Below are 19,319 nucleotides of genomic sequence, written 5' to 3'. Positions count from 1 at the left end.
GAGAAGACATTGTTGGAAGTGGCAGCAGAGGAGGTAATAAGATCTTATTTTCTATTTACACCCAGTAACCCCGTCATGTCCGTCCTCTTCCTCCATAGTCACTGTGACGTCTTTTATCTCCAGCAGATGATGATACACACATATATAGTGTGGAAACCTAGATTAACTCCTTCATTTTCAGAACATTTCCCCACTTATGAGGCCGGAAAATTCTCCTCATGGTAGAGATGTGTCACCGTCTCACTGGAGATGAGATGAACATACCTGGGTTCAGTGTAAGACGGATCCACAGAACAGAACTAAAGTTCAGGTGCCAAATCTAAACCCCATTGAAGTCAATGGGAGCCAAATGTTAAAAACCAGTAAAGGCCGTTTTCTAGGCTAATAGGCAAGAGATTTTCAGACAAATTACACGGGGGGGATAGGGGTGTGTGCTGCATGAGCTTCTTTACTGCGTTTGTCATGTATAGGGCAGACCACTGAAATTAATAACCTGCCCTATGTGTGTAGTGTACTGATGAGCAAAAAAAGTGCATATGCGCCACGCAGCATAAATGGGGTCTTGTAGCTTTCCATTTAATGCAAACTCTAAAAAAGGGTTATACATTCCCAGGTAGCAATATACAGAACTGGAGCCTGTAGGAGAACTTCATAGAATCACCTCCACTGATGTGTGCCAGAAGCGGGAGACGCTGTGGAGGGACGCTGAGGCAGGCTGCCAGATGTGGGAGAAGCTGTGGAGGTACGCTGAAGCAAGCTGCCAGATGCAGGAGATGCTGTGGAGGCATGCAGAGGCAAGCTGCTAGATGCGGGAGATGCTGTGGAGGCAAGCTGCCAGATGCAGGAGATGCTGTGGAGGCATGCAGAGGCAAGCTGCTAGATGCGGGAGATGCTGTGGAGGCAAGCTGCCAGATGCGGGAGATGCTGTGGAGGCACGCTGAGGCAAGCTGCCAGATGTGGGAGACTCTGTGGAGGCCTGCTACCAGACGTGGGAGATGCTGTGGAGGCACACTAAGGCATGCAACCAGATGCGGGAGATGCTGTGGAGGCACACTAAGGCATGCCGCCAGATGCAGGAGATGCTGTGGAGGCATGCTGAGGCAAACTACCAGACGTGGGAAATGCTGGGGAGGCATGCCGCCAGATGCGGGAGATGCTGTGGAGGCACGCCGCCAGATGCGGGAGACGCTGTCGAGTCATGCTGAGGCATACCGCCAGATGTGGAAGACGCTGTGGAGGCACGCTGAGGCAGGCTGCCAGATGTGGGAGACACTGGAGGCATGCTGCCAGATGCGGGAGACGCTGTGGAGGCATCCTGAGGCAAACTGCCAGACGAGGGAGACACTGTGGAGGCACGCTGAGGCAAACTGCCAGACGAGGGAGACGCTGTGGATGCACACTAAGGCATGCTGCCAGATGCGGGAGATGCTGTGGAGGCATGCTGAGGCAAACTGTAAGACACGGGAGATGCTGTGGCGGCACGCTGAGGCATGCTGCCAGATGTGGGAGATACTGTGGAGGCATGCTGGCAGATGCAGGAGACGCTGTGGAGGCACCCTGAGGCAAACTGCCAGATGAGGGAGACGCTGTGGAGGCACGCCGAGGCAAACTGCCAGACGAGGGAGACGCTGTGAATGCACACTAAGGCATGCTGCCAGATGCGGGAGATGCTGTGGAGGCATGCTAAGGCAAACTGTAAGACATGGGAGATGCTGTGGAGGCATGCCGCTAGATGCGGGAGACGCTGTGGAGGCACGCTTAAGCATGCTGCCGAATGAAAGAGACCCTGTGGAGACAAGCTGAGGCACGCTGCCAGATGCGGGAGACGCTGTGGAGGAGGCAAGCTGAGGCATGTGGCCAGATATTGGAGAGGGGAGGCACAGTCACTCTGCAGGAAAAGGAACACTGAGGGAAGACAGAGGTGGACACAGGTGGTGCAGCCGGTATGCTGTGAGAAAGGGAACGGGCGTTTGTGACACAGGAGGAGCTGCAGGTGAGCACGGGACACACTGTCAGGAGGAGCAGGATGAGGGCGCAGGGGAAACTGACAGTAGAAGAGCTGGCACACTGACAGGTGGAGCTGCAGGAATGAGATGAGTGTGGGAGCGGATTGAACCACGGAGAATAGTGCACACATACACAAAAAAAGTTGCTTTCAAATCTTGCAAGGCTACTTAAAAACTCAATCCTAATAAGTAAATATGGGGATTTAGTCGCACCATATGGTCATACCGGGCTTAAGCCCGCCACTGCGTCAAAGTGCCCCTTTGAGTGTGGGACACATTGATAGGACTGACTGCAGGTGAGCTGGGGTACTGTGGGGACATTGTGAGTACTGAATCAGGGGAAAAACTTAGGCACTTTGAGTAGAGAGGAGTATTGTGATTACTGGGAGTAATTTTGGAGTATAAACAAAAAAGTCAGTGCTGCTACCCATACATCACATAGAAAGCAAGGTTCCCGGGTGCTCAATCCACAGTCGCTGACTGAGTAGATTAATGAAGAAAAGATGATCCGCACTCCGGTCGTTAGTAGTGTTTATTAACCACTTAAGCCCCGGACCATTTTGTTGCTAAATGCCCAGGCCAGGTTTTGCGATTTGGCACTGCGTCGCTTTAACAGACAATTGCGCGGTCGTGCGACGTGGCTCCCAAACAAAATTGGCGTCCTTTTTTCCCCACAAATAGAGCTTTCTTTTGGTGGTATTTGATCACCTCTGCGGTTTTTATTTTTTGCGCTATAAACAAAAATAAAGCAACAATTTTGAAAAAAAATCTATATTTTTTACTTTTTGCTATAATAAATACCCCCCAAAAACATTTCTAAAAAAAATTTTTTTCTCAGTTTAGGCCAATACGTATTCTTCTACCTATTTTTGGTAAAAAAAATCGCAATAAGTGTTTATCGATTGGTTTGCGCCAAATTTATAGCGTTTACAAAATAGGGGATAGTTTTTTTGCATTTTTATTAATTATTTTTTCTTTACTACTATTGGCGGCGATCAGCGTTTTTTTTCGTGACTGCGACATTATGGCGGACACTTCGGACAATTTTGACACATTTTTGGGACCATTGTCATTTTCACAGCAAAAAATGCATTTAAATTGCATTGTTTATTGTGAAAATGACAGTTGCAGTTTGGGAGTTAACCACAGGGGGCGCTGTAGGAGTTAGGGTTCACCTAGTGTGTGTTTACAACTGTAGGGGGGTGTGGCTGTAGGACTGACGTCATTGATCGAGTCTCCCTATAAAAGGGATCACTCGATCGATGCAGCCGCCACAGTGAAGCACGGGGAAGCCGTGTTTACATACGGCTCTCCCCGTTCTTCAGCTTCGGGGAGCGATCGCGACGGGGCGGCTATAAACGAATAGCCGCGCCGTCGTCCCGGATCGCTCCCCGCAGGAATCCGCCCGCCGCACGCAGCGGAGGGGGTCCCGATCGGACCCCCGACCCGCTAGAAGGCGGGGACGTATATATACGCCCATCTGCCTGTACGTGCCATTCTGTGGACGTAAATAGGCGTGCGGCGGGCGTTAAGTGGTTAACAAGCCACAGTGGACAAACGCAAATAAGAATGGTTGACGTTTCAGCCTATAAGGCCTTAGTCATAACCATTTTGGAGTAGCTTGGTGTATTGGTAACTTGGAGTCCTGGGAGTAATTTGGAGTGACTTGAAGTACTGGCAGAATTTGGAGTATTTGGAGCAATTTTGGAGTGCTGCAAGCAATTTTGGAGTACTGGGAGTAATTTGGAGTAACTTGGCGTATTAGGCATGTGACAGACCTAGCCGGGACAGAGGCTTTTGGAGAGAACTGAATGCTAGCCTCTTGTCTACTGATTATGGGCCCTGGATTTTAAGGGAACAATTCTCTTTGCGAGGTGTATGCCTGGGGACCTTGAAGTAATGTTATTTTGGATTCAAGTCCATGTCCCCCCAAAACACACAGACTCAGGGAACCCTGTATAGTATATGCCATATTAGAAATAGTGACTGCTTCATAATGGTGGGACTCATAGAAGATGCTGATGTCATCAACTCCAGCCACCTGTCTGTTGTCTGCTATAATGTGTTTATCGTAAATAAGGCTAGGGTGGGCTCTAAGAGTCTTTCACCCATTGTTGTTTGTGTTAATTAACTCTGCTATTGTGTGAAGGAGTTCTGTGTTGATATTTATGATAATGTGTATTGTAGTTAGGGAGCTAATTAGCTCATGTTCATTAATGTTTCTGGTTACAGGTGTATTGTTAGAGTACTATGATCAGGAGGGGGGGGACCTCCTCTTCAACTGTATATAAGACTGTATTCTTGTTCTAATAAACAGTTCATGGTGAGCAACCAAATAAGTATTGTCTCGTTTTATGGTTCTCAGCGGTTGGAATATCTGATATATCTGGGAGGAAGCGGTATATGACGAAAGCACTCAAGAGTGTTGGACGTTTTGTTACAAGGAGTAATTTGGAGTATTGGGATTCACTTGGGAATACTGTGAGTAACACGGAGTACTGGGAGTAATTTTGGGGTAACTTGGAATACTGGGAGTCTTTGGGGTACTGGGAGTAATTTGGAGTAACTTGGTGTATTTGTAAGAAATTGGAGTCCTGAGAGTAATTTGGAGTACTGTGGGTTATTTTGGAGTAACTTGGCGTATCGGGAGTAATTTGGAGTACGGGAAGCAATTTGGAGTATTGGGATTCACTTTTGAATACTGTGAGTAACCTGGAGTACTGGGAGTCATTTTGGAGTACTGGACATAATTTAGAGTAACTTGGCGTATTGGGAGTAATTTGGAGTAACTTGGAGGTCCAGGAGTGACTTGGAGTGCTGTGAGTAATTTGAAGCAACTTGGAATTACTTGGCGACAGTGTTATCTGGAAGCAGGAGATCTCAAATAGTTAACGAAACAGATACAGCTCAGATTAGGATTAACCACTTGAACTCTGGAAGGTTTTACCCCCTTCATGACCAGGATATTGTTTATTTGGCACTGTGCTACTTTAATACGAGCCGGTTCACACAGGGGCGACTTGCATTGCTCTGACTTAGAAAAAGGTTCCTGTACTACTTTGGGACGACTTCAGAGCGACTTGCATTGACTTCTATACAGAAGTCGTTTTGCAAGTCGTGCTGAAGTTGCGCTGTACGGGGCGGCTTCAGAGTCGGATGACTTTAAAGCTGCCCCTGTGTGAACCGGCTCTAACCGCTTGTCGACCAGCTGCCGTCATTATACTGCGGCAGGTCGGCTCTCCTGCACAAACTGCTGTAGTTGTATGTTGGTCTTTGCACAAGAGATAGCGAGCGCGCGCCACGGGAGCATGCCGGCGGACTCTATGTCTGCCGGCAACCTGCGATCGCGATTGCCTGTTCTGCAAGAGGAAAGTCATATCTTCTGTTCTCAGTGATCAGGAACGGTGATCTCTGTCATGTCCCGGGTAGCCCACCCCTCCCTGAGCACATATCTGACTTCAATCAATCAAGTTTATTTATGGACTTTGTTTAAGGCATCACTCATGCACTGTTGCACTTTAACCATCACAAGAATTTGTGGTTCAGCACGTACTACTGGTGTATAATCAGTAGGAGGACTGTCATCATAGACTGTTTTGTGCTGAGCATTTGTATCACTATTTTAATTATTATAGGTGTTGTTGAGTTTATGCACTTTATTTAACATATATGATAGCAGTACCAATTATATGTATAAGAATATTCATTTTATAGCGCACCCACCCCCACCAATAACACCCAGGGAGCGCACTTAACCCTTTGATCATCCCCTAGTGTTAACCCCTTCCCTGCCTGTCATTTCTACATCGATCAGCGCATTTTTATAGCACTGTAATAATGTCACTGATCCCCAAAAAGTGTAATTTGGGGACAGACTTGTCTGCCGCAATGTCGTATTCCCACTAAAAATCACAGATTGACACCATTACCAGTAAAGACAATAACAATAGATGCGATAACTTTTGCACAAACCAATCAATATATGCTTATTGCAATTTTTACCAAAAATATGTAGAAGGAATATATGTTGGCCTAAACTGATGAATCATTTTATTTTTATTTGTTATATGTATTAAGCAGAAAGTAAAATAAAATTGTATTGTTATTCAAAATTGTTGGTCTTTTTTTAGTGCAATAAATAAAAGACACAGAGGTGATCAAATACCACCAAAAGAAAGCTCTATTTGTGGGGAAAAAAAAGGACGTTGCACAACCACGCAATTGTCACGGCGACGGAGTGCCGTTTTGCAAAATATGGCCTGGTCATTAAGGGGGGAAATCCTTCCGGGGCTGAAGTGGTAACTGGTAATTGCTCGGTCATACAACGCTGTACCTTTTTCACAGAAATAGAGCTTCCCTTTGGTGGTATATGATCACCACTGGGGTTTTTATTTTTTGTTATATAAATATAAAAAGAACAAACATTTGGAAAAAAAACATAGTTTTTACTTTCTGCTATAAAACATATCCAACAAAAAATGTAATACATTTAGGCCACAAGTGTATTCTGCTACATGTTTTTGGTAAAAAAATAAAAAAAAATCCCAATATGTGAACCTATGTTGATTAGTTTATGGGAAAATTCGTTTTTACAAACTATGGGATATATACTGGAATTTTTACATACTAGTAATAGTGCCGATCAGCGACTTATAGCAGGACAGCGGGAAATCAGAAACTGACACTTTGTGGGAACTAACTGCCACTGACATCACCAGTGACACTAATGCAATGATAATACAGATACTCCTCATTTAACAAGTTACGTGTTTAACGACCGCTCAGAATTACGACCAGCTCTCTCGACCCATGCAGGACGACCGCTCCGAATTACGACCAGCTCTTCCGACTCACGTAGGATGACCGCTCGGACTTACGAGCAGCTCTTCCGACCCACGTAGGATGACCGCTCGGACTTACGAGCAGCTCTCCCGACCCACGCAGGATGATTGCGGGGACTTACGACCAGCTATCCCGACCCATGCAAGACGACTGCTCAGACTTGCGAGCAGCTCTCCCGACCCACGCAGGATGACTGCTCGGACTTACGAGCAGCTCTCCCGACCCACGCAGGATGACTGCTCGGACTTGCGAGCAGCTCTCCCGACCTACGCAGGATGACTGCTCGGACTTACGACCAGCTCTCCCGACCCATGCAGGACGACCGCTCGGACTTACGACCAGCTCTCCCGACCCACGCACAGAACATCATGTCATCACTCTGCATCAGCCTTGTTCTCACTCCTGGCCTGCTGTTTTACAGGTATATACTTACTGTACTCGGTACTCCTAAATGACCCTTTCAGCATTCTTTATACTATACTGTTTTATGTCTTTATACTGTACTGTTTTATGTCTTTATGTACAGTACTATAATGTAATGTGTGCTTGTACTGCACAGGTATTGCCCACACCATGTCAGCAAAAAGAAAAAGAATGCTTGCACCTGCAGAATGTGCTCAGAAAAAAAGAAAAGCTATTGATCTTGATATGAAAATTAAGATTATTAAGGACTATGAGGCTGGCAAGAAAGTTACAGAAATAGCAAGTGAATTGGAATTTGCACATTCTACCATTTCAACAATCCTAAAGCATAAGGATAGAGTGAAAGAGGCAGTAAAGACATCAACAGGATATCAAACAATAATAACTAGGCAGCGGAAAGGCCTTATTCATGAAATGGAGAAATTGCTGGTAGTATGGATTGACGACCAAATGGAAAAAAGAATGCCAATGAGTCTTTTATTGATTCAAACCAAAGCACGCAATATTTTTGAGAATTTGAAAGTGCACAAAGGAGAAGAATCAACTGAAACATTTACAGCAAGCCATGGATGGTTTCAAAGGTTTCGTGGGAGATTCAACCTCGATAATCGGAGTATCAGTGGGGAGGCTGCAAGTGCAGATGTGGAACCAGCTGAAAAATTTGTGGTTGAATTTGATAAAATTATAGAAAAAGGTGGCTACTGTCCAGAGCAGATATTTAACGTGGTTGAAACTGTACTTTTTTGGAAAAAAATGCCCGAAAGGTCTTACATACACAAAGAAGATAAAACAGTGCCTGGTTTCAAGGCTTTTAATGACCGGGTCACATTGTTGTTGGGAGGAAATGTTGCTGGGTTCAAGTTAAAGCCTCTCCTCATCTATCGTTCACAGAACCCACCTGCATTGAAGCTGGTTAGTAAGCACACACTGCCTGTTTATTATCGTGCAAATAACAAAGCATGGATGACACAAGCTTTATTTGAAGACTGGTTCATAAACTGTTTCATACCCTCGGTCAATCGTTACTGTCAGCAAAAGGGTGTTCCCTTTAAAATTATCCTCCTGCTTGATAATGCCCCAGGCCACCCCCAGCATCTTGATGACCTGCATCCAGACGTTAAGGTAGTGTATCTGCCTAAAAACACAACTGCTATCCTACAACCCATGGATCAGGGTGCAATAGCAACATTCAAGGCCTACTATTTGCACACCACCTTTTCCAAAGCTGTAGCAGCAACTGAAAATGATGAAGTTACCCTTCGTGATTTTTGGAACGCTTACAACATGTTACACTGCATTAAAAACATTGCATCAGCTTGGGAGGGAGTAACAGAAAAGTGTATGCAGGGTATATGGAAAAAATGCTTAAAGCGTTTTATGAACAATAGCGAAGGGTTTGATGAAACAGATGTTGAAGTTATAAATCAAAGAAGTGTGCAACTTGCTAACATGCTTGACTTAGATGTTAAAGTGACAGATATTAAAGAATTAGTGGAATTTGTTGAGGGAGAGCTAAGTAATGAAGATTTAATAGCGTTGGAAGCACAGCAGCACTTAGAACAGGAAGAGGAAGAAAAGGAGGAAACAACGGAAGTACAAAAGCAATTCACAGTCAGGGGGTTAGCTGGCGTGTTCTCAAAAGTGAATGCAGCTTTATTACTATTAGAGAGTATGGACCCAAATGTTGAAAGGTTCTCTAAAGTGGAACTGCAGATGAAGGAACTTATGCGATGTTATCGTGAAATTTATGATGAAAAAAAGAAAATTTCTCAGCAGAGCACCTTAACAGAATTATTCTTGCAAGCTACCCCTACCAGTTCTATCATTTCCTTGTCGTCTTCTCCCTCAACTACAACTCCCGATAACCTTGCTGGTAACTCCAATGATGACACTGTCGACCCTGCTGGTAACTCCAATGATGACACTGTCGACCCTGCTGGTAACTCCAATGATGACACTGTCGACCTTGCTGGTAACTCCAATGATGACACTGTCGACCTTGCTGGTAACTCCAATGATGACACTGTCGACCTTGCTGGTAACTCCAATGATGACACTGATGACCCTGCTTGGTAATTTCAATGATGACACTGATGACCCGGAAACACTATCACCCATTTGAAGGATTTGATGACTAAAATGTTACTCTAAATATCTCCTGTCTGGGGCAGATCCTCAAAGAAATTACGCCGGCGTATCTCTTGATACGCCGCGTAATTTCAAATTTGGTGCGTCGTATCTTTGTTTTGGTATCCACAAAACAAGATACGACGGCATCTGTGTTAGATCCGACAGGCGTACGTCTTCGTACGCCGTCGGATCTTAAATGCAATTTTTCGGCTTCCGCTAGGTGGCGTTCCCGTCGTAATCCGCGTCAAGTATGCAAATTAGCATTTTCAGACGATCCACGAACGTACGACCGGCCGTCACATTTTTTTTACGTCGTTTCCGTTCGGCTTTTTCCGGCGTATAGTTAAAGCTGCTATATGGTGGCGTACTCAATGTTAAGTATGGCCGTCGTTCCCGCGTCTAATTTTGAAAATTGTACGTTGTTTGCGTAAGTCGTCCGTGAATGGGGCTGGACGCCATTTACGTTCACGATGAAAACAATGACGTCCTTGCGACGTCATTTGGAGCAATGTACCCTGAGAGTTTTTACGGACGGCGCATGCGCAGTTCGTTCGGCGCTGGGACGCGCTTAATTTAAATGAAACACGCCCCCTACCCGCCCAATTTGAATTCCGCCGCGAGAGATACACTACGCCGCCGTAACTTACGGCACAAATTCGTTGAGGATTCAAACCAACTCAAAGTAAGTTACAGCGGCGTAGCGTATTTCACATCTGCGCCGGGCGCACCGTATGTATGTGAATCTGCCCCTCTATGTTTACTTTTTGAGTACTGTACATCATTGCATCCCATACAGTATTTTTGTTGTTTATTAAATTATTATTATTATTATATATGTGTTCTGTACTTGTGCAAATTAAAACAACATTATTGAGTTGGAGTTTTGTGTTTAGGCCTTTTTTTCAGAATACAGTAGTAGAATGCTTAAAATATTAATTACTTGTGGTTCCTCATTTAACGACCAGGTCCCTGGCACTGGGCAGGAAGGAGTTAACATCTAAGATAATCAAGGGGTTAAATGTGTGCCTAACAAGTGTTTGTGTGTACCGTGTGCTACTTTTACTGGGGATCTAGTTGTTTTCATTCTCTGCTTTCCCGTCCATCCACTATCACAAGCTCCAACACACTGATGCTATGACTGTTTATTCCCTATGTTCTCCTCAATGCTATACCCAAATGGGACAACATAGTGTGCTTTTTGGTAAGGTTTAAATGATTTGTATATTCCCCATGTTGTCCTCAAAGCTGTGTGAAATGAATCCTCCTAAAACTGAGCAAATATAGTTCAGAGACCAAACAGATGTTGAAAATGTAATTTCTGATCAGGCAGGTAGGACAGGATATAACAGGTGTGCAGGGTGTGAGAAACTCAACAAAGTAACCCAATCAACAACTGCCACTGGGGGTAGCCCACCTATTTATTGCATACATCCCCATCTTAATATTGTACAACCAATACCGTCCAAATAATTCTCTGATATCCCTCTATAGATCGCCTAGATCACATGAATACATCAATCAGGATGGAGAAGTATCAGAGTCACATGACTGAGAGGATACTAAACCTCACTCTGGAGATCATCTATCTGCTGGTCGGAAAGGTGAGGAGGAGTCTGGCAGGTCACATGACATCACTCTTATCTCTATTAACAAAACCTAGACCTGACCGGAGAGGTAAGGAGGATTCTGGGGGTCACATGACATCACTCTTATGTCTATTAATAAGACACAGACCTGAACGGAGAGGTGAGGAGGGTTTTGGGAATCTAACATGATATTCCTATTGGTTCTCCAATACAGAGATTTCCTCTTGTGAAGTCAGGTGATCATATGACCATCACAGTGCCTCCATGTGACTCCCTACAACCTAAGAGACACAAAATGCAGAAGATTCTAGAAGTCACCAAGAAGATGATGGAGCTGCTCACAGGAGAGGTGAGCGGTGCCAGGAATTCTGGGACATTATCCAGTAACAGACAAGGGATGTGTCTGGATGGTGACAGTATCATTGTGTGTGTCAGGTTCCAATAAGGTGTCAGGATGTCACTGTCTGTTTCTCCATGGAGGAGTGGGAGTATTTAGAAGAACACAAGGATCTCTACAAGGACGTCATGATGGACAATCAGCCGCCCCTCACATCACCGGGTAAGAGGAGACTTTATTGTAAAGGAGAGAGCAGTACGGAGGCTCCACCTAGATCCCCCATCATCTGATAAACACATAGAAACAATGTATTCAATCAGTGTGTGTGTTTCCTACAGATGGATCCAGTAATGGGAACCCACCAGAGAGATGTCCCCGTCCTCTGTATTCCCGGGATTCCACACAGGAAGATCACACCATCCCCCACCATCATCAGGTGGGTGGAGTTGAGGGTCGGGAATATAAAGTGATTGAACTCTCTGACATATGGAGACGATGTGTGGACTCTACAAGATGATATTTTCTATGTGATCTCACATCATAAATACTTCTATTTTACAGATGTTATTTTCTGCCATTCTGTTGGTTTAGGGTGAAGATCTGATGAACATGAAAGTTAAGGGTGAAGTAAAAGAGACGTATGTAAGGGATGATCGGCAATATACGGAGGAGGCTGGAATGACAAAGACGTTCAAAGAGGAGGACATGCCTACAGAGATCAGGTGAGCCAGAATATATTCTTCTGTTATCTCTGCTCTGTTACTGCACCCTGAGTAGGGTGGGAGATGACTGATATCAGCCAATAATAGATTGATAATAATCATTGATACCCATACTACAGATAATTTTTTTCTCTTTTCTCTTACCCCCCTCTCTGTGCTATAAACACAATTGTTATACTCTAATATGATATATGTAGATTCTGGGGTTTATCTGGCAGTATTAAGTTGTGTTTTACTCTTAGTTACAGTAGCACAGATAAGAACACAGATTGCACATTTTGTAGGTTGTCCCTCTTTTTCGAGCAGACTTAGAGCTGAACGTTAACATAAAATTAAGATGATAGTTTTGCCAGGATGAAACATAAATAGCAACTTGAAAACTGAAAGGCCTAGTTTGTCCGTGCAGTATGGTCACCTGCTTACTTTGCACCATCCACTGGCAGCTTTAAGCAGAACGAATGGGAGAAGGGATTAGTAGGTGATGGAGCCTGCTTGTGTAAACCCAATATTAAATAAATGCAGTGTTGTAACATAAAGAATTACAGTATTTATCGCGGTATAACGCACTCCCGCGTATACCGCGCACCCCTAAAAGTGCCCCCAATCCTGTGGAAAAAAAAGTTTTTTTTGTACTTACAGTTTTGGTGTCTTGCGCGGCGTCCATCGGCGGCCTCGTCGGGTCCGGCGTCCTTCTGCGGCTTCGGGTTGTCCTCTTCGTCGGGTCTGGCGTCCTTCTGCGGCTTCGGGTGTTCTCTTCGTCGGGTCCGGCGTCCGTCTGCGGCTTCGGGTGTCCTCTTCGTCGGGTCCGGCGTCCTGCGGCGTCCTCCCCGCTCGTTTCCCGCGCCGAGTTTGAATACTGCGCCGACATATACAGAGCGCAGTACACTCGTGTATTATCGGCAATGCTCGGCTACCCGCGCTGACGTCCTGTACGTGAGCGCGGAAGGAGCCGAGACTGCCCGACTATACCCGAGTGTACTGCGCTCGGTATATGTCGGCGCAGTATTCAAAACTCGGCGCGGGAAAGCGGGTATCGGCGTATACCGCGCACCCACGATTTTGCCCTGATTTTCAGGGCAAAAAAGTGTGCGGTATACGCCGATAAATACGGTAATTAACCAAAGATTCTTATTCCTGTAAATGCACATGCAGTGCTGATTGAATGTGTGTTCACAAGTATTAGTTCGACTTCATTGAAAAATTATATACAAATTAACATTAATGATTATAAATATAAATATAAGTGAACCAGTGCTGTATTCCAATATTGAAAAAATTATAAAATATAAAAATAATAATAATAAATCAAATCTAAAAAACACCAATGATAAATAAAAATGTAGTGTTATATAGTCCATATATCTTTGCTGAGTGCTGAGTAATTGTTTTTTAGATTCTTTGTGGTATATGAAAGTGCTGTATAATTCATGCAAAGTGCTGCGTGCCACACTTAATGTATTAATCTTGTGTCCACTCTGTGCTCCCTTCCTTCATGCTCTGATGTGTCCCGCACTCACCAGATCAAAGCCCCCTCCTGGGGTAGCAAGCATCCACAGTGTATGCCCTGTGCTGCACTTTGGCAAATGTCTGTCCCCCTGTATGGCTCTTTCCAGTATTCGGCTCAAAGAGAAAAGATCCCCAAATAGTGTGATATCGTAATAAAATTGTTTGTTTATTGATTAAAATCACTAGGTACTCACATTTAGATTTTTTTTTCAAAACAATCGTTATGTGTAAATCTCGGAAGTGTTTGTGACCAGCGTGAGTCTGCTCGACCGGTTTTGTCATGATGACGTCGTCTGGAGCGTGCAGGCTGTCACATACACTTCCCCTATTTATTATTGTTTACTCCCATTGCGTCGTAGCGGCCGCCATCTCTCCAGTGATTATGAGGGCAGAAGTCCTATCGCTTGGAACCCTATTGTCTGGTGCCATATGTGTGTGGGTTTTTGCAGACCAAGGTACTAATCTTATACCAGACCAAATCCCCCTTATAATTTTGAACTGACGCAATGTGAATTGAAAATATAACCTATACGATATACACAATAAAATATTATAATAGATTGCTATAATAGTCAGAACGCCGCCTCCCTACGTTTCGTCACGACAGGACTTGGTCACGGGATGATCCCGTGACCAAGTCCTGTCGTGACGAAACATAGGGAGGCGGCGTTCTGACGTCACCGCACATCTTCTACCCGGATACAGGCTGTTTGTTAAGCTGGCCGGCTTTTTACATGCTCTATGTTTGCTGATACTATGTAAGTGTATTTCCACTTATTTTATTAATTAAAGAAGGTTTTACACTATGTGAGCCCCTTCTGTTTTTACATACTCGTGGATGGTTTATCGGGAGTTCCTATCTAACATAAGGATACAGTTCATCAGGATTTCAACGCTGTGGCTTCCTATGGGATATCATCCATGCTTGTCTCTTATCACGCTTTATTTGATCTCTTATAATTTGGAGATCATTTCCATCCGGTAAGAGGCCCTTATAACCTTGGTGGAGGATCTTTCCTTTCAAGCACTCTTCTTATGTGGATTCGGTGTTACACTTGGGAGATTGTTCATATGAATTTGCCTGTGTGGCGGGACTGATTTTTTAAATTTAATTTGAACTTTCCACTTATTCATTATTCACTGTATAACAATTTAGCGCAATCTCCTCCATTTTTCATTTTGTCTTTGTGTGGTATAACACTTTTAGATCGCTGCTTATTTTCTGGTAAACAAGCGCAATATTTTTCTGCACCATATAAACATTTTAAATCTATATAAATAGATTCCTATTCACACACTATACCTATTAATGTGCGTATCTGAACAACATAAAATATGGAAATCTTGTCATGTATGAGATATTATTTGTAGTGTATTAGGTAGATGAGCCTGGGGTCCCTCTAGTGTTGAAGATGTGTAGGGACAAAACCAAAATGGAATTGTAATGCTTGGAAAAAAAAAAATTGGGGTTTGAAAGATTGCATAGAAATGCAAAAATGCATAAAATATGCATGCTTAAAAATGCTTAAAAAACTAATTTAAAGTTAAAAGATAAAAAATGTCAGAAAACGTATGGAAATGTATGAACAATGGGAGTACCCATAATCAGACAAAAAAAAATGCTTAAAACAAAAGTTAAAAGTTGGTCAGGAAACAGTTCAAGTCCAAATCTATATTCATTCCCGCAGGTTGGAGGGTATCAAGCTCAAAAATCCACTGGGTTTCGTTTTGTGAGACTTTTTATTACTTTATTCTCTCCTCTCCAGTGTTCTTTTATTTTATCAATAGCATAAAAAGTCATGCAGGTTGGGTCCTTATTGTGGAAGTCCCTAAAATGTCTTGAAATTACTGCAAAGTGACTGCTTTCATAGCAATCTATTATAATATTTTATGGTGTATATCGTATAGGTTATATATTCAATTCACATTGCGTCAGTTCAAAATTATAAGGGTGACTTGGTCTGGTATAAGATTAGTACCTTGATCTGCAAAAACCCACACAAATATGGCTCCAGACAATTGGGTTCCAAGCGATAGGACTTCTGTCCTCATAATCACTGGAAATATGGCGGCCGCTACGACACAATGGGAGTAAAGAATAATAAATAGGGGAAGTGTATGTGACAGCCTGCACGCTCCAGACGACGTCATCACGACGAAACCGGTCGAGCGGACTCACGCTGGTCACAAACACTTCCGAGATTTACACATAACGCTTGTTTTGAAAAATTCTAAATGTGAGTACCTAGTGATTTTAATCAATAAACAAACCATTTTATTACGGTATTACACTATTTGGGCATCTTTTCTCTTTGAGCGGAATACTGGAAAAAGCCATACAGGGGGACAGAGATTTGCCAGAGTGCAGCACAGGGCATACACTGTGGATGCTTGCTACCCCAGGAGGGGGCTTTAATCTGGTGAGTGCGGGACACATCAGAGCATGAAGGAAGGGAGCACAGAGTGGACACAAGATTAATACATTAAGTGTGGCACGCAGCACGATCATGGGACTCCGGCGGCGATCGGGTCCGCGGTCACGGAGCTTCGGACCGGGTCGCGGGTGTGCGCCCGCGACCCACGGCTGGGCATTTAACAATCACGTACAGGTACGTGATTGTGCCCAGCCGTGCCATTCTGCCAACGTATATCGGCGTTAGGCGGTCCTTAAGTGGTTAACTGGCAGAGTTTCCAGTGTGCCGATTTTAGCTCTCAACTGAACTGTCAAGCCATCAAATGGCTGGTGCCACAGCTGATCACATGTGTAGCACCATGACAACTGCAAATCAAACAGAGGCTAAGATGGCAGCTACATTGGCTGTAAAGGATAAGATGGTTCAAGGCACAGAACTTGAATTAAATGCAATTTTACTTTAGCTAATTGTAGTGCAGAAGAAATTATTATAGTCTTATTGTAGGAGGACAATGACTTTATTAAACCCTGTCTCTGCAAAGTACTAACAGTGATTAAGGGAACATGAATGAAATTCAAAGGATCTAGCTAGGACTAAACTAGCTATCATCATAAAAGAAGGGAGGGCAGAAGAAGAAACCAAGAATCGTATAGTAAACAAGTTGCTATTTAGGAAACAGCGATCGCAGATCAATTCGTTTCAGTATGAATCACACAAATAGGAAACATAAGGGGAATACAAAGACACTGGATTTAAAAAAAGCCAACTTTCCTAAACTGTCCTTCAAAAGTGTCCGATGTGTCCACCATGATGTCGCAGTCATGATAAAAATCACTGATTGCCGCCATTACTAGTAAAACAAAATATTAATAAAAATGCCATAAAACTATCCCCTATTTTGTAGACGCTATAACTTTTGCGCAAACCAATCAATAAAAGCTTATATATATATAATAAGTGCAGTGCTAATCAAAATCTTAAAGTGGAGTTCCACCCATTTCTTCATGTTCCACAATGCCCACCTGCAGCACAGTCTGTCATAACAATTATGTATTTATCTGCAAATACCTTATTTTTTTATATGTAGTCTGCACTCCCTGTCCCGGCCACCTAGGCGATTTCGTCATTAGGTGATTGGCTAGGACATAGATGATATCTGCATCATCGATTTCAGGAGTCTTCAGACCTCACTTGCCTTCCTTCCAGGTTCTGTGTGTGAAGAGCATGTCCCTCCCAGTCCTCATTGGTTCCTGCTCTTCTGACAAGGCTGTGTAAATGTAGAAGTGATCTGGGAGGAGGGACAAAGGCCCTTTCACTGAAGAGGGGAAGCCAGAGCTGGTTGAGAACATCTGCTCACTAAAATCTAGCTGATCCAGATGGAATCTTGATGTAAGTGAACTTACCCCACTTGTATCTATTGATCATGTTTTTATATATGTTTTTCAGGACACGTCACCGAGAAACCTTTAAAGGATCATCTCACTTTATCTCTAGGATGTAAGAGGGAAGGATGTGCAGGAGAAAAGGCAATGAGCTCAGTTATGGATGGTGGACTTCACAGTGTGGATAAACCATCAAATCCCTCTGACTCTGAGCAACCTCATACTGTGGGGAATGGTGCAGGGATCCAGGGGGAGGAGAAATGTTCCTGTCCTGAATGTGGAAAAAGTTTCCTTTTTAAATCAGAACTCATAATACATTGCAGAGCTCACATGGGCAACAAGCCAGATTCCTGCCCTGAGTGTGGGAAACGTTTCACATGGAAATCAAACCTTGCTAGACATTTGAGAACTCACACAGGGGAGAAGCCTGTATTTCTGCCCTGAGTGCGGAAAATGTTTTACACGGAAGCCCGACCTTGTTAGACATAAAAGATGTCACACAGGGGAGAAGCCGTATTCCTGCCCTGAATGTGGAATATGTTTTTCAGATAAATCAGTCCTAATTAAACATTGGAGATCTCACACTGGGGAGAAGCCGTATTGCTGCCATGAGTGCGGAAAATGTTTTACACGGAAATCAGACCTTGTTAGACATGAAAGATGTCACACAGGGGAGAAGCCGTATTCGTGCCCTGGATGTGGAATACGTTTTTCAGATAAATCAGTTCTTGTTAGACATCTAAGATCTCAAAGCCGTATTCTTGCCCTGAGTGCGGAAAATGTTTTACACGGTTTTCCACACTTTACTATCATCAGAAGATTCATAAAGGGGAATAGCCATATTCCTGTCCTGAGTGTGGGAAATGTTTTACATGGAAATCAAAACTTATTAGACATCAAAGATCTCACATAGGGTGTATGAATGAGTCGAACATTTCTGGATTCAGTTCACAGGAGGTCTGCTGAACTTCTCCTAAATTCTGGATTATAATCCATACCCCATTGAAGTAAATGGGAGCAGGAAATACCAAATACATTTAGCCAATGTTTAAGGCTAATAGGCGGGAGATTGCCAAAGGGCATGGGCAGCTGGGCACTTCTCTGGGGGATATTGAGATCTATACCAGGAATCTATATTTCAGGTATAGATCTCAATACAGATATCTCCTACAGATCAGCCTTACATCAATAGTATGTAAAGTACAGTATTTGAGGGAAATGGTAGAGAAATGTGTCTGTAATAAGTGACATCCAGCATGGATTTATGAAAGAACATTCTTGTCAGACCAATCTTTTATTCTTCTTTGAGGGAGAAAGTGAGAAACTGGATGGTAGAAGTCCAGTGGACAGAGTTTATCTAGTTTTCGTACCTCTATAAATGTTTACTCTATAAAATAAGGTCTGTTGTAGTTGATGAAATTGTATATACATGGATAGGAAACTGGTTATTTGAACGGGTCCAGAGTGTAGTCATAAACGACTCATTCTCTGAATTTTGGGCCCCAGGGTTCTATCTTGGCCAATGCTTTTCAATTTTTTGTTTTTTGCATTCTTTATTTAAGTAGTTGTAAAGGTTCATTATTTTTTTTTTTTTTTCAAATAACAACCATGTTATACTTGCCTCCACTGTGCAGTTCGTTTTGCACAGAGTGGCCCCGATCCACCTGTTCTGGGGTCCCACAGCGGCTCTCTCGGCTCCTCCCAGCAATAGCTAACCACCTCTGGGAAGCTCTCCCCTGAGGGGGTTACCTTGCGGGCACGCTCCCGTCTTACACTCTGTGTTTATGGATGCCGAGTGTATATGACTCAATCCTGGCCCCCCCGGCGACCGTGTCATTGGATTTGATTGACAGCAGCGGAAGCCAATGGCTGCGCTGCTATAAATCTATCCAATCAACGCCGAGACTCTGTGGAGAAGAGGACGCCGTGGACCAGCAACAGGTAAATGGGCTCAGGTTAGGGGAAGAAAAA

The 19,319-nt window shown here is 43.7% G+C and overlaps 1 protein-coding gene across 1 annotated transcript; it reads left to right on the top strand.

The window, feature by feature from the left end:
- Positions 1–9,506, top strand: LOC120935918 (tigger transposable element-derived protein 1-like). Its single transcript, XM_040347948.1, has 2 exons — positions 1–33; positions 7,408–9,506. The coding sequence occupies exon 2, from the start codon at positions 7,422–7,424 to the stop codon at positions 9,345–9,347; it is 1,926 nt and encodes a 641-aa protein (XP_040203882.1). The 5' UTR covers positions 1–33; positions 7,408–7,421; the 3' UTR covers positions 9,348–9,506.
- The last annotated feature ends 9,813 nt before the right edge of the window (positions 9,507–19,319 follow it).

This window comes from Rana temporaria, chromosome 4 (assembly GCF_905171775.1).
Source record: "Rana temporaria chromosome 4, aRanTem1.1, whole genome shotgun sequence".
Lineage (NCBI taxonomy): Eukaryota > Metazoa > Chordata > Amphibia > Anura > Ranidae > Rana > Rana temporaria.
The sequence above is the reverse complement of the archived record's forward strand: the minus strand, read 5'-3'. Positions and strand labels throughout refer to the sequence as shown.

Excerpts from the sequence above, each read along its gene's own strand:
- LOC120935918 (XM_040347948.1), top strand. The coding sequence starts at position 7,422 with ATGTCAGCAAAAAGAAAAAGAATGCTTGCACCTGCAGAATGTGCTCAG.